General features: G+C 47.9%; 1 protein-coding gene across 1 annotated transcript in view; it reads right to left on the reverse strand.

The window, feature by feature from the left end:
* Positions 1–16,052, reverse strand: part of tenm4 (teneurin transmembrane protein 4) — a 233,562-nt gene that overhangs the window by 39,412 nt on the left and 178,098 nt on the right. The window contains exons 23-27 of the mRNA XM_061216776.1: positions 15,768–16,017; positions 15,376–15,396; positions 10,855–11,087; positions 8,079–8,233; positions 87–964 (exon numbers count right to left, since the gene is read on the reverse strand). Coding sequence (XP_061072760.1) covers positions 87–964; positions 8,079–8,233; positions 10,855–11,087; positions 15,376–15,396; positions 15,768–16,017 — 1,537 coding nt within the window. The remainder of the gene's footprint in view (positions 1–86; positions 965–8,078; positions 8,234–10,854; positions 11,088–15,375; positions 15,397–15,767; positions 16,018–16,052) is intronic.

Raw genomic sequence — 16,052 nt, forward strand, 5'->3', positions numbered from 1 at the left:
AAGTTAGATGTACTAAAGGGGGGGGTGATCAGAAAAAGGGGAGACTCTCACAAGTTAAACTCGTAAATTTGCGAAGTTTCACTTACTCGTAGAAGGTGGTCCAGCCGTCCTCGTTGGTCTTGGTGGCCAGCAGTCCCGAGCTCCCGTGGTAGGTCATCGTGGCGAGCTCCAGGCCCTGCGCAGCCACGGTCTTCAGGGCGTTGTTGGTGCCGATGGTCAACCAGAAGGTCTGCCCGTCCGGGCCGAGCAGCAGGAGGGGCATCCCGGTGGTGTCCCTGCGGACGGTCAACACGTTGCGGTTCTTATCGGTGATGGTGCTGAGGTCCCCCTCCCCCGTGTAGGTGAGGTTGTACAGGTAGTCCCCCGTGGTGAGGCTCTGCGTGTAGATGTGGCTGCCGTTGGAGTCGAACAGGTAGAGCTCGTCCTCGATGGGCGAGGACACCTCGTAGAGGTTGAGCGGGCTGAGGTAGGGCCTGTTGCGACGCACGTAGCGGATGCGGATGTTGCCCAGGTCGGCGATGAAGAGCTCGCCGTCGGGCGAGACGGCCAGCGAGGACAGGACCTGGAGCTTGGCGTCCTTGGCGTAGCCCTCGTCGCCGGAGTAGCAGTCGCAGTTGGCGTCGTTCTTGCAGTCGCAGCCGCTGGGGGCCCCGGCCACCAGCGAGATCTCGCCGGAAGTGGACACCCGACGCACTCGGTTCACCTTCTTCTCGTCCGACTCGGCGATGTAGAGCACGCCCGTGTGCGAGACCGCCAGCGCCGTGGCCGACTCCAGGGTGGCGTGCACCGCCACCTTGCCCAGCAGGAAGTGGTCGATGCCGGGCACCTGGCAGTGCATGGGGCGCCCGGCCACGATTCGCACCTGGTGGTTCTCGGAGATCTGGAGCACCACGTTGTTGTCCAGCACGTACAGGGAGTTGTCCAACGGACTGACCGCCAGGGCGGTGGGCCACTCCAGCCGAACCTGAGAGGAGACAGAACCGCACCGCCAATGTCGTTTTCATTTTACCTTTATTTGACCGGGAAGGACAACCGAGAACTATTTTTTGCAACGATGACCTGGGGAATCAAAGAGGGGATTGCAAGGGAGTGCACACCCAATCAGATGTAGGGGATGATTAGATGTCTGGAAATAGAGAGGCAGCTTTGTGGGAATGTGACTGGGACACCAAGGTTAATACCCCTATTCTTTCACAAATTGCTATGGGATATTAGTGACCACAGTGAGCCTGGTGGAACATGTCATCTGAAGGATGGCACCTTATTTAGTGCGGAAGGGCACCAGATTTCAGGCTGATCTAGACACAAGAGTGCCCCCTACTGTTCAAACAGCACCTTTAGGAACAACTTCACTTTCCCTTTTCTCCCATTTCGTATTATGCAAGCTGCTGAAGATAGATTTTTGAAGGGCTCAGTGTGCTATGACTTCTGACATAGTTATCAACATACTTTCAAAGCAGACAAGCATTTGCGTTCATGTGAAATATGTCAAGCAGCTGCTTACTTTCACTGCGGCGGCTAAACCCGCAAAAGGCATTGAGCTGGGGGAGGACCCTTCATGTGTAGCTTGTGCGGGAACACTGCAGGAACACAACTGACCAGAGGGGGCACTGTTGCACAAGGAGATGGATGGCAATGCTGCAGCCAATTGTGTGCACTGTCCGGAATCAGACTATTGGGTCTATGGGCCTCATCTCAAATCAGAAACAGTGCCTGCACAGGACAAAGCACTCTCCAGCCCATAAACATCAGGCCTATTACCTCACCCAAACATTTTCACATTACAGGAAAGTGCGGACAGAGAACGTGAATCCTAGGGGACTTCATTACTGCTGAAAAGCACCGCAATGTTCATTAAAGGCTGTCTAAAGAAACGCCTGAGCAAGCGATTTCTGATCCCAGCGCGAAATGGCTGCTATTGACGAACTGACCATCTGATAAAAAAGGAACAAAAGCTGCTGGTACTTACCGCCGGTACTTACCGCTGGCATTGTTAAACAGAGACATGCAACGGGAGCGCTCAGAGCGGCGGTCGTAATGACAGGGAGGCGGTAAGGCCCAGCAGAGGGGAAAACACGTCAAATAATCAGATTATCCCGCCGGAGCGCATCGCCATTGATCACGGGCAGTGTATGCGGTTAAATACTTGTGCCTCTGTCAGCAGACACCGAGCGCGAGACGTCTATCTATGGCCCGGGCTATTCACTTCGTAATGGAAAAGAGACCACAGGAGACAAAGTCCTTGAAAGGAAAATGGAGCACCTTTTTATCAGACCAAAGTGCTACCTGCGCCTCCCGCCTCCAAAATTATGAGTTATTGTTCAGCAAATAATGCAGCTGCCGTTGGAACAAGCGGCAGTTATTGGCTGAAAAAAAACGAGACTCTGCGCAACGAGCTCTGCACTCCGCGGAACCGTCGGCTCCCGGCGACGCAGAGGGGCTAACGAATAGCGGCTCTGATTTTAATCGCGCTCAGAGAGTCAAGACAAGAGACTGTGATTAAAATCTAGCGTTCATTTGCCGGAAAAAGCATCGCAAAAAGAGAGCCACGACTCACGACGGTGCACGAAAGTACGTCTCACATTGATTTGGGTATTTTTAAAGCTCCAAAGATCCATTTCTCCTTACTTTTGGGAAATCTGCAGGAGGGATAATATTACTCTGCAATTATTCCAGTTGATCAAGTCTACCTAGAGGCTGACTGGTGCACGCGTGACCCTTCCCAACCCGACTTAATTGGAAATAAATCCCTAATGTATTGCATTACAAATATAAATGCCCAAAATTGATTTAAAAAAAACCTTATAATTACTGTGGAGTAATTTCTAATTATAAGCTTCTAAAAAAACGCCGAGCTGAAGCACAGATCCATATTCAGTTTCATTGGCCATTTTCAGAGGCATAACATTTTAGCCACAGACACCGCTGATGCAAAAACACGGCTTATATGCAAAACGTCGAGATCACAGAAAAACCCAGAATTAATCGTGTCAGCACACGATGCTGTCAGCGTCTAGTCGGGCGGGTAGCCTACTCTCAAGACAAATGTGCGACATTTACAAAGTATACAGTACGGCAGAAATATCTATCAGTGGGTGCTGGTCTGGCTGGGAGAAGCTAACAGCTAGCCGGTGACAGTTAAACAGTGCATCAGCAATAAATGAATTACAAAACAAACACAAAATAAAACTTAGAATTGCTGACTTTTGCAGTAAATCCCCCCAGGGAAATAGCTTCTGACAAATACCTTTTTATGAAAGGGTGGGATGAGTTTCTCAAATTAATTTCCAGTTCGCAAGCAGGAGTAATCCTGTAGTCCTGGACAACTAAGGCGATTGTCCCTGAAATGCTGCCAGAACACAGACTTTTAGACACACCGGGAATTAAAAATTAATGCACAGCTAATCTACAACAATGTATAGATTCCATAAATTAGGAAAAAGCTTATGCACCAAAGAGAAAAAAAGGACAATATCTTATTGGTTTAGACGTGACATTGCACGCTTGTTTGAGAACTTACTTAAATCGAGTGATAATTGCGGAATGATTATTTTTTCGCCCGTGTAATTCCGCTTGAACGTGGTCTGCGCTTGCATCAATTACTGCGTCATAAATCACTCTGGAAATGGAAGCTTTGCAAAGGAAAAATCAATAAAAGCAACTGTCACACAGACTGTAATCACGTCTCTGTGAGACGGAGGCTACACTCGTCTGTCATCGGGGTAAAGTGGGAGGGAAACCGTGTCCGGGGTGCGATGGAGAAACGTTCACCATTGTGTGATCCGGTCTCTGCTGATATTCACATCTTTATTTATGTAATTTATTTTAATCTTCGCCCCCAGGTTTTCACACAAAGTCACAATGGCCGCTACTTCTTATCTTCTTATCGCATTTGAGGATTTACCGCACGTCTCGAGACCGTCCTGCTATGTATTCTCTGGCCATATAATCGACAGTAACCCCGGGCAGTTTCCGTGGCGAGATGTGCTTTGGTGCCGAGCCGTGTACAGACAGACAGCGGATATGTCTGGCCTTTTCGACAAGGAGAGAGAGAGAAAGAAAGGAGAGAGAGAGGGGAAAAAAACGAATGAGAACGCATTTACTTTGGGAATGAGGGGGGAATTTTCAATTTCTTAAAACCCATTCCTTGTCAACACCGGTGGTTAAATATTTTATGACCTGCAGTGTGGCGTGGCTCGGGAGAGCCGGCTGAGAGAGGTTTTCACGCTGGCGCGAACGAGGAGGCGATATTTCCCCAGATACCGTCCAGCCTGCGCGCCCCGGCCTTGCTATACCCCGATCACAACCCACCGCCTCCCCCCTAACCGGGCGGGGGACCCACCTGAGAGAACAGGAATCTCCATTTGCAAATAAAACAGGGAATAAATCAGTTTTTTATTGAGAAACCCGCTTCGGCTTTCGGCACGTTTAAGTTAAGCTGGCGTTTGGACAAGTTTTTTTTATTTTTTTATGATTATGAGTTTGACACTTACCTGGGGAAATAATAGCACATTTTGTTTAACGCCCTGCTGTAACTCAGAGCAGATCTCACCCTCGACATGGCATTGAGAAAACCATGAGGACTGTGTACATTTCACAGGGTTAAAACCTGTTTAATGGCGTCTCACTTCTTTTCGGAGTGAACTGGGAAAACTGGGAAATGAAGAAAACCCTTATTGCTAAAATGAAGGATGGACATGAATGAAGTTATCTCTCTCTTCTTCTCTTTTCTCTCCTATCACTCCATTTGGCTCCATCTCCTCTCTTTCACTCTCCACCCTCCATCTCTCCCTCTCTATCTTTCTCCATCCCTCCATCCATCTCCTATCCTCTCTCTCTCTCTCTCTCTCTCTCTCTCTCTCTCTCTCTCTCTCTCTTAAATATTCTTCAGCATGAAGCAGCATTAATACCCTTCCTCAGTGAGGTTAACCAGAACCCTCATGCCTAACTGTGGCCGGATGCTGAACTGGACACTGGACGATAATGACACTTCAAAGCAAACATGACTCTCGTGTGATGCAGAGCAACCGATTAACAAAAAAGAGAGAAAGCATCTTTAAAAAGCCCAGAGCCGAGATAACGAAGACAGGGAGGGAGGGATAATAGAAGGAGTGTGGGAAAGAAAGGCTGATGAGGCTCTATCAGGGACAGAGGAGTGCTCTCTCATACACGTTTTAAAAAAAGGAATGGAGAAATGAGTAAGACAGGAGTGTGTTTGAAGAGGGAGCAGCGCGCAGAGGGTAAATGCGTAATGGAGGTCTTTCTTCCCCCGCTGTTTCACTGCCTCTCTGGCAGTCAGTGAGATTTGTGGGTTTTGCGGGGCTGTTGGGTCCCGACTGTGCGTGCTCTGCCCCCGTGGCTGCCAAAAAGCCAGGGCTGCTGTCTGAATGCTGTCCCAGGAGGGGGCTGGGGTGTGGGTGTGTGTGTCTGGAGGGGGTGGGGGGATACTGGTATCTCCTGAGGGAGGCACAGGGGCTGGGGAGAAGGTGTGTGTGTCTGGAGGTGGGGGGTTCAGGTATCTCCTGGGGAGAGGGGTGTGTGCGAGTGTGTGTGTGTGGAGGGGGGGGGGGGTTTCAGGTATCTCCTGGGGGAGAGGGGTGTGTGTGTGTGGGGGGTGGGGGACAGGCCAGCTGCAGGTCTTCTCTCCTCTCCTCTCCCCCTCCTCTGTTCAGCCGTATCTTTTCTCCAAAAATAAAAACTCTATTGGCAGCTGGGGCCTCTGTTGGACTCGTTTGCCACAAGCCACAAATAACCTTGTCCAGCTCAGAACCTACACATAAACGAGGAGAGGGAGGGAGGGAGGGAGAGAGAGGAGAGAGGGAGAGAGAGGAGAGAGAGAGAAAGGGAGAGAGAAGGAGGGAGAGAGAGAGGGAGAGATAAGGAGGGAGAGAGGGAGAGAGAAGGAGGGGAGCGAGGGAGAGAGAGAGGGAGGGAGAGAGAAGGAGGGGAGAGAGGAGAGAGAGAGAAAGGGAGAGAGAAGGAGGGAGAGAGAGAGGGAGAGAGAAGGAGGGGAGCGAGGGAGAGAGGGAGGGAGGGAGAGAGAGAGGCAGCAACATGCACAGACTGCACAGCCCCAACAGAGCGATCAAGCCGACTTATCTCTCCTCACCCACAAACAAACACTGCCTCAACACTCATGCTCATGCTCAGGTAGGCAAGGCGAATCTTTCCTTTTTTTAAACTTATCATTATAGAACTGCCGATTCCGTGACAATTACCGAAGGGCCAAAGACGAAGATGGAAAAACATGTTCTCCCATTTTGAACGAATACTCTCTTTAATACTAATCTCTTTTGATAATGAGACATTGCACCGCAACAGTTTTTACAATTACCTTTAATCCGAATCTCCTCTCTTTTCAACAGAAAAATATAATATTTCAGTTAACCGAGCGAACTCACTCCATGAAAATGAAATATTATATCAACACTTAATATTCAAATGTATTCAGTTAAATTACAATACACAACCAACATCACCAACGGCAAAGAATACATAATCCACTTTCCCTAGAAAGGACATCTGCTATGGAATATCCTCAATTAATTTCCTTACATTTTGGTACAGAGTATCAGTCCGTCAACTGTATATTTCGAAACCCAAATTTAAGGACTATAAACACAGGCAGATGGTGAGTTGACATGTCAGTGAGCCTTCATCAATGATAGGAAGGGATTTACAATGGCCTTGAAACAATGTTTTCACACTAAAATCTTACCTGTTGCACCTTAATGATAATGACCTCATATCATCATATGTGGCCTGTTTAATGCGTGTCAGTTTCAAAGAGGTTTAATGATGAATGAATGAAAGAAAGAATATTGTGGAAGTAAACGGTCCAGACCATAATGAAGCTTCCCTGTTACCATAACATTAGCGTACGTGCTGACACATTAACAAACCCATTCACAAATAATGAAATTTGCGATTTCTCCATCGTTTGCTCATTATCGTTGTCCGTGGCCAACGCGCTCTCTCCCGCCCGGGCGTGTTTGTGTCGGGGGGTGGGGGGTGGAAATGGCGTTCCACTCGAGCGGAGCGTGGCGTTCGCAGCGGGGAGAACGAGACGGGCAGGCCGACCCGACAGCGGCGAGCTCACCGCGGCTGCTCTGCGAGGTGACCGAGGCGCGGCTCTGCGATCCGTCCCCGCTCCTTCACCAGGAGACACACGGTCTGACAGCGCCGGAAATCATGCCTCGCCCGCCAAACACAGAGCGCGCAGCCAGATGCGGCAAAATCATACTCTTCACCCATCACCTGACATATGGCGGGCGGTACATGTTTAATTTTAGTGCTAACACCGCGAAAAGATAACTATGAAAATGAAAATAACAATTGCCATTTTGCAATGTATTGTTATGATCATTATGATTACATTATAACAATAACAGTATTTGCGCTTAATAAGTAAAATTCATTTGAGGAGAGAATAGGTCATAAGCTTTGAACACCACTTGAAAGTAAATGGTATAGTATAGAATAGAATAGAACTGAATGGCATAGAATAGGACTTAATTGCCCATTGTAGAGTGGGAATCGGGCTTAGGTGTGCAGTATAAAATAATACTCAAAGCTGTAGGATTTCTTTCAGAGAAGGGAGGCTCAGACACATTTAAGACTACATCACCCAGACATCATCACTTTGTGTGGGTGTCATATGGCCTCCGGCCTCAGGGGGGCGATTGTGAGCCATGCACATTTTTTCCATCCTGCAGCTGTGGGCTGCCAGCTGCAGAATGGGAGGAGGTGGAACTGCTCAGAGAAGGATAATAAACAGGGCCAGTAATCGGACCTCAACAGTGACGTGACTTTTCATGATTAATTATTAAATACCGATTTTCAGACCATAGTCATCTCAAACAGAGGGAGAAGACTTGAGTATATCGACGGACACGGCGTACACAGACACACCGCAAAGGTTTCGGAGATCTTTGACAGCTGAAAGGAAGAACAAATATAAATACAGGGCTATGAGAATCAGTATTTCCTGATTCATCAGGTAAAGCCAGATCCTTGCTGGACAGAAAACGCTGGGCGGGTGGGGGTGGGGGCGGGGCACGGTGGCAGGGGGGCGGTACCTGGGAGATGTCCATCACAGAGTCACAGCTCAGCGGGCGGGCCGAGGTCAGGTCGTTGGAGCCCAGGAGGGTGGAGATGATTCCGTTCTGGTCGATCCTCCGGATCATTGGACCGTCCACGAAGTAGACCAGGCCGAACTTGTCCACAGTGATACCTGCCGAGCAGAAACGTGCCGTCTGTTAAAACTCCTGCTGCTCCGCTCCTGGCAGCACAAAGGCTCATGGGAAAAAGACGGGCTGCCAGTTTTCGACACGAGCCTGATGTATGAACAAATATTAATCATATGAAAGCACACTGAGTACACAGCACAAATCCCAAACGACCATTAATCAAAGGCAACCCAGCACCGCAAAGCACGCAGCAACTGGTCACAGAGTCTAGATTTAGCGCGCTATTGATTTAGTACATATTTTCAATTAGCGCCAGCGCCAAGACAAAAGCACTTCAGGACGGCGGGAGCCGCGATAACAACGAGGTGGGCGAAAAAACTCGTGTTTACATCCCCCAGAATGCAACAGGAGCTGATTAAACAGCCCTAAAAAGAGCCGCAGGCTGCCGGGAGACTTCGGTGTCCTTTCTCTTCCCCTCTCTGAAAACATGAATCACGTCGGGCCCCGTGCGCGGGGCGCACAGACACGGGTGAGATATGATGACCGTGATGAATGCGTCATATTCCGACCGCGCCGAAATAGCCCCGGGCAAACGCGTGCGGAAGAGACGTTCCATTTCAGTAATCAGGAGCTTTTTGGCAGGCGGGGCGAGGCGGGGGGAACGCGCGAGCCCCAGAACTGCTGCGTGTGCCAGCCCGAGACCAGAAAATATCATTATGAGTCAGAAAATTGAAGCGCATTGATCTGACCTCGGAGAGATGTCTTTTCACCGCTCTCTCCCCCCCGACCGCACGTCAGAAATCATTCTTCAAGTCCCGACAAAGAAGCGTCCAGACAGACCAGTTAGCCATCATCGCAGATCTAACTCTTTTTTTCCCGAGCAGGTATGATATTGCTTTTGCGCTGCGGCTGCCAGTCAACGCGTGGCGCTTTCATCGAACAGACACACCGAAAACAGGATTCATTTTTTATGGCTTTCAGAAGAAAGCGGGGATGAGCACACAAAACACTTTTCTCCTTTCTGCCCAAAAAAATACTTGATTGCATTTCCCCCTTTTTTTAATACCTACTTATTTTCTGATTGCACTTCAGACCGCACCCCATAAACCTCCCCCAACACAAAGCTGTACAGTAAAGACTGAAATTAACAAACTCGCATATTAACTCGTCTTGCACACTACACTAATAAATATTAACAGAACACATACTGTGGCCCAGTAAAAATCTTGGCACACGTACTCCAACTCCATCTCCAAATTATATTTTTAATGAGAAAATGTGTGCATTAACTGCATTCTCCAAAGGCCTCAAACCAGGACCTGGTATACAGGTAAGGAGTGAGCATAATTGACGATGAACATAATTCATGAACATAATTCTGGGTGGAGCTATTCTTTTCTGCCAGTCTAATTCCTGTTGGCACAATGCCCTGCTCTCCGTACCAAATAACTTGAGACTGATTCAAGCCAGTGAGCCAGTGAAAGAATGAAGACTCGATCAATAAAATATGATTTTGAAATTGTGGTGATATTTTCGACACTGCGTTTACTACGCACCCCAAGGGCATTATTTTCATGTCACTGTGTTCAGGAACCACCTCAAGGGTGTTCTTTTTATGTTACTGCTTTTGGTACACACCTCAAAAAGTATATCTGATCTTATTTCTATGCTACTGTGTTCAGTACACAGCTTGAGGGTCTCTTTGCTCAGCAGATTGAGAGTGTTATCTTCATGGCACTGCATTTGGTTTGTACCATAAGGGTGTTATCTTGACATCACAGCATTTGGAACACACCACAATAAAGTATATCCTATCTTATTTTCACATTGCTGCATCTAGTACCCACTTCAAGCGTGTTATTTTGACGTCACTGCGTTTGGTATGTGTACACAACTCGAGGGTGTTATTTTCGGTGTGTACACACCTCGAGGGTGTTATTTTCGGTGTGTGTACGCACCTCGGGAGTGTTATTTTCGGTGTGTACACACCTCAAGGGTGTTATTTTCGCTGTGTACACACCTCGAGGGTGTTATTTTCGGTGTGTACGCACCTCGGGAGTGTTATTTTCGCTGTGTACACACCTCGAGGGTGTTATTTTCGGTGTGTGTACGCACCTAGGGAGTGTTATTTTCGGTGTATACGCACCTAGGGGGTGTTATTTTCGGTGTGTACGCACCTCAAGGGTGTTATTTTCGGTGTGTGTACGCACCTCGAGGTTGTTATTTTCGGTGTGTTTAAGCACCTCGGGGGTGTTATTTTCGGTGTGTGTACTCACTTTTGGGGTGTTATTTTAGGTGTATGTACGCACCTCAAGGTTGTTATATTTGGTGTGTGTACGCACCTCAGGGATGTTATTTTCGGTGTACGCACTTTGGGGGTGTTATTTTGGGTGTGTGTACGTATTTGGGGGTGTTATTTTCGGTGTGTTTACGCACCTCGGGGAGGTTATTTTCGGTGTGTTTACGCACCTCGGGGGTGTTATTTTCGGTGTGTGTACGCACCTCAGGGATGTTATTTTCGGTGTATGAACTTTGGGGGTGTTATTTTCGGTGTGTGTACGCACTTTGGGGGTGTTATTTTCGGTGTGTGTGTACGCATTTGGGGGTGTTATTTCTCGGTGTGTTTACGCACCTCGGGGGGGTTATTTTCGGTGTGTTTACGCACCTCGGGGGTTGGTGAGTGCGGCCTCCACGGCCTTGCCTCCGTCCCCACAGCGGGTGTCGTCGAAGGGCAGGCACTGGTCCCCCGTCCCTGCCACCACGTCCAGGTTTTTGGCCATGTCCTTCACCGCGTTCAGGGTCTTCACCTTGAACACCTTCCTGCTGCTGGTGTCCGACAGGTAGAGTGCCCCCGACACCGGACAGGAGGACAGGTAGTACCTATGAGCCAGGCTGTTACTGGACGCACCAGCGGGACACAAAGAGCAACACGTCAGTCACGCCAAGAACAAAAGAGAGGCCTCTTCAATTCAACCCTTTAACCCTTCCGGTCCCAAGCCCAGTACGAAATGGCTCCCCCCACATCTCAAGGGGTTTTGGCTTTGGTTGAGAAAATTGAGTAGGGTTTCAATAGGGGCTGTTGGGACTGAAGTGGTTAAGGTATACCATGACAAAAGTCATTAGAATGTTCAAAAGTGAACATTCTAATGGTGATATAACAGTCACTATTGCTAATTGAAATCAACAGAGCTCTAGAACACCAACATAGCATTCCAATACACCTACTCTTCAAAGGGTTAATTTTGTTTAAGCAGAACAGCATGATGGGAGACTGGGCTTGTAAAACAGAGAGCTGCAGGTTTGATTCTTCGGCTGGGCACTGCCTTTTTACCCCTTTAGCAAAGTACGTAACCTGAAGTACTTCAGCATATAGTAAATTCAGTGGTCTAAATAAACACCATAATAGTCAGCTATGCCAGTTTCTCTGAATAAGGGCATTCTGCAAAATGACTGCAAATAGTGGCACATGTCAATGACTTCAATGTGCAATACACAGAGCAAGCACAAAAATTAAGTGAGCTTCAAATTTCTATTTACTAGCTTCCAAACATATTGCCCAATGTCTCAGATAATGGCTTTCCCATATCACTGCATTTATTCAACACTAGAGCCTAGTTCTTCAAGTACCTTTCCAATACGTCCACAGTTACAGTCGAGACATAAGCTTATGTTATCTTAGGCCCGGAAAACATGTTTACCATTTTACAGGATTACAGGGCATAAAAGACAGGACCCTCCAATGAAAAGGGGAAAAAAAGTGCTGTCAAATCCAAGGCCAAGATGGTGTTTGCAAATCCGACAGCAAACAGGAGCATTGCAGCACACTCATAAAGGTATGTGTACATTGCTTATGAGTGTCGAAGGTTCCCCAGAGCTTCATAAATACAGTTTTTATACATGTATCAGCACAGTCATCGTGCCATCTAGCCACACTCAGCAGCGTAGGCCAGCGAACGACCCCATTAAACCGCGGCCCAGTCCTGACACACCGATCCGTCATTCGTGTACAGGGGGGTGAGGAAACTGTGAAAGGCTGCCAAACTCGCACAGTGGCTCTCCACCAAGGAAGCCAGCTACCTGCTGAAGTGCTGCATTCAGAAAGGGGGCTCGTGACACACCTGGTGCACGCCACAACAAAGACGAAAATAAATAATATATTCATAGATTTCCTCACCCACCAGGAAGTAAAACGAGACTGCACCGTCAAGCTGCTCCACTACTTTATTCTACATTCAGATCGTGCCCTTCAATGTCATTTGGAAATAAAACTGAAAATGACCTCCCTACAAGAGCAATATTTATAAATGATATACAGCTTCATAATGTTTGGGACAATACATACATTTTTTCTCTATTTCTTTGTGCGCTCCATTATTTTAGATTTGTAATCTCACAATTGGTAGTGCCTAAGTGCACATTCTCTTATATTACGCTTATATTCATCAAACATATGGACATGTTTACGGTTTGGTTAGGTTGTAAGAGAAGGGTTCTTGTCTCCAGTGTTCATCTCAAACCCCTTCAGTCTCAATTAGCTGAAGAGACAGGTTCAGACTGCTTGAACCAGAAACGCCTTTGAAGAAGCCACCTAATGTACAGTTCTCCAAAAGCTAGTTTCCATGGCCCAAGCAGCTACACACTTTGCAGTTTTGCCTTAAAATGGTGGGAACTGTCGCCTTCGATACCACTTCGGGTGTGAGAGCTGAAGACGTTACTTTGACACGGTCCTGACAAATGCGATTACCATTATCGAATAACCTGGCAGGAAAGCATCACAATGCCAGCTGAGTAAAAAGCTGAGATTTGCGCTTTTCTGTCAGGTCTTGTCTGACAGTGTCATAGCTCATATCATAAACCTCATATCCCGAGGTCACTACAGGACAGGAGCTACAGCTGGCTATCTTTTTATCTTTATTTTGACAGACAACTGACCTTTTGACCTTATCCAGATGTATAAATATATAAAAATAAAACACACAGAAAAAAACCCAATTGGTTTCCTCACTGTCCCATCAAATTCTGAGGTGTCACCACCTGCTTCTACAAGCACTGCTTTAAAAAAAGAAGAAGAAAAGGAAAAGGGAATAAAATAAGAAAATGACTGTCCCAGTCCTGGAACTCTACTCGACTTCACAATGATGACGTCCTCGTTCCTTGTTTGGGATGGAGGAGCGATCAACGTTTGAGATGGAGGAATGATCAACGTTTGGGATGGAGGAACGATCAACGTTTCGGATGGAGGAACGATGAACGTTTCGGATGGAGGAACGATGAACGTTTTGGATGGAGGAGCGATCAACGTTTCGGATGGAGGAGCGATCAACGTTTCGGATGGAGGAGCGATCAACGTTTCGGATGGAGGAACGATCAACGTTTCGAACGGAGGTGCGATCCATGTTTCGGATGGAGTGAAGCAACCACTCCCGGAATATTCCGGAATGTTGCAAAATTTCCTTCCTCCCTCTGGTATGTTGCTATTTCTCTTTTCTGGTGAAATCAAGATGGTGCGTTATCTCACCCCCACGCTGCCTAGAGAACCCTGCAATGCCCTCTACCCCCCACCCCCTCTCTCCTCCGCACCCTGAAAAAGGAACGCTCTGACCTTCAGCCAAACCATCTATATTCTACACACTGACAACATCTGGCTTGTGGAGGATAATTGAATTTAGCTGCATGCTAGTGCGCAGAGAAAGAGAAAACCCACTTTTCACAGACCAAGACACAGGAGCTCAGTGGGGCTTGGGGGTAGAGGAGTGGTGGGGGGAGGGGGTCTTAGTCGACCCTTAGCACCCCACCCCCCCCATTGCCAGGTGAGTATGAAATGTAGCGCATTTGCAGCTCAAAAAGCCAATACCGCATTTGCAGTCCTCACACCACTCAAAAAAACATGCCCCCCAGATGATCCCTCTTTCAGAGAGAGAGAGAAAGAGAGAGTCATATCTTAATCCAATTTACATTCATCAAAAAGAAAATCCTTTCTTTTTAAAATCCTCCTCCCGCAGCCTCCCTGGATAGAGTGAAGCCACGCCTGGAGAGCTTTTGGGTCCCAGAGATATACGCCCGCAATCGACTACTGGTCCCGGGTTCAAGAACGGAGAGAGACGTACTGTCTCCTGGAGACTCGACTCGAGAGAGGCTTCAGGAACATCTGAACTCCGCTCGGCTGATTTCATCCATCGTTCTCCGAGTCCGTTGAGTATATCATCTTGCTATAGGAGTCGTGCCCCCTCTCCTTGTTCACAGGAGAAAAATCAATGGAGAACTCCAGAGCGATCAGTGAGCCAGCAGGTTATCTATACCCCGCATAGTCTCGTGTGGGTCTTCGGCTTTAATCAGTGACGATGTGGCGGTTCTGTGTAGCGGCATGAATTTCAAGGATATCACTGTCGAGCTGACTTCACTTTTCACATTTCCATACCGGGATTTACTCTGTGCCAAAGGGAAAGCAAAGATACACTTCAAGTTCATTTGCTACTTATTCCTGCCACGTTGTGTTTCGACAGCGATACATTCTCCCACCTGCCCATGCTGACCTGCTTACGTTTAAGGCCATTTCTTTTTTACAAGCCAGCCCTCGACAGCATTTGGACATCTGTTCTTTCATTATTGAGAAGGTTAGGTTCATTTTCTGCAGCACCACACAAGCTACGGACAATTATAGACTGAAGGTGAAAGTGATTATCTTCTTTAAAAGAACACCGTTCACAGATGTTGCTCTGGTAAGACCTGAAACCTGGCACTGTTTCCAAGTCCTCAATGACAATTATCTTTTGGTGTTTAGAAAAAAGCTCTCGCAGAGGCACACAAAGATACACACAGACATAAGCAAACACACACACACGCAAGCGCACACACACACGGATGCATGCACACACACGTACACGCACGTACACGCATATGCATACACAAGCGCACAGGCACACAGCAATCCTATTTCCTACTGTTCCCTGAGGTTATGTATCACACATCTCCAGGCTGTACACACATCACTCAAACCTCCCTGTTACAGCGATAGAAGGACCCAGTTCTACCTACAGCAGTCATGAGACTAAAGATTTAATGGCGTTTCAGGCATTACCAGCAGGCGGCAGGCAAACTACCTGCATACTAAGGACCAAGGACCTGACTGAGGACCTTCACTTAACACCATGAAAAAGATGTACAGAAATGGCTTCTGTGATCTTACCTGTGCCTGAAATCTTTATTTCTGACACAGCAAGCCAAAGGAAGCAGAAGAAAGGGGAAAAGAAACAGATGTTAGCAATGATCTTTCACACTAAATTAAGGCTATTCACACATTCAGTCAAAAATGTTCATATTGATTTGTTTTTCTCACATAAATGAACACACTCCAAGACTATTCTCAGCTCCTCCACATGACGAATCAGTGATGAGACATATCAGTGGAGACACTACAAAGACACGACGACGGCAAGATAATGACACAAACAACGCTCAAATGACACAAACGCTCAAAGTCCGTTTTAAGCAGTACACATTTGGCACACAGTTAGCTTTAAGATAACCGCAGGTTTGAATGACACCCCCGCCCCCCCCCCCCCCCCCAGGCGTAGTTACCGGAGCTCCAGGATGCTGGTGACGTTGCCGGTGGTGAAGATGCGGCGCACGTAGTTGAAGTCGCCCACATACAGGCTGCCGTCAGAGCCGCAGGCCAGAGCCATGGGCGCCAGGAGCTTGTTGCCGTCGGCGAGCCCGTTGCAGCTGGGGCAGGAGATGCTGCGGCGGCGACCGTTGCCCATGACGCTGCCGATGATTGGCGGCTGCTGGGAGATGAAGACGTTCTCCCCGTTTCCCTTGTGCAGGATCCCTGCGGGGGGACGCAAAGCGAGCGGTGTTCACCAG

This window comes from Conger conger, chromosome 13, assembly GCF_963514075.1.
Source record: "Conger conger chromosome 13, fConCon1.1, whole genome shotgun sequence".
Lineage (NCBI taxonomy): Eukaryota > Metazoa > Chordata > Actinopteri > Anguilliformes > Congridae > Conger > Conger conger.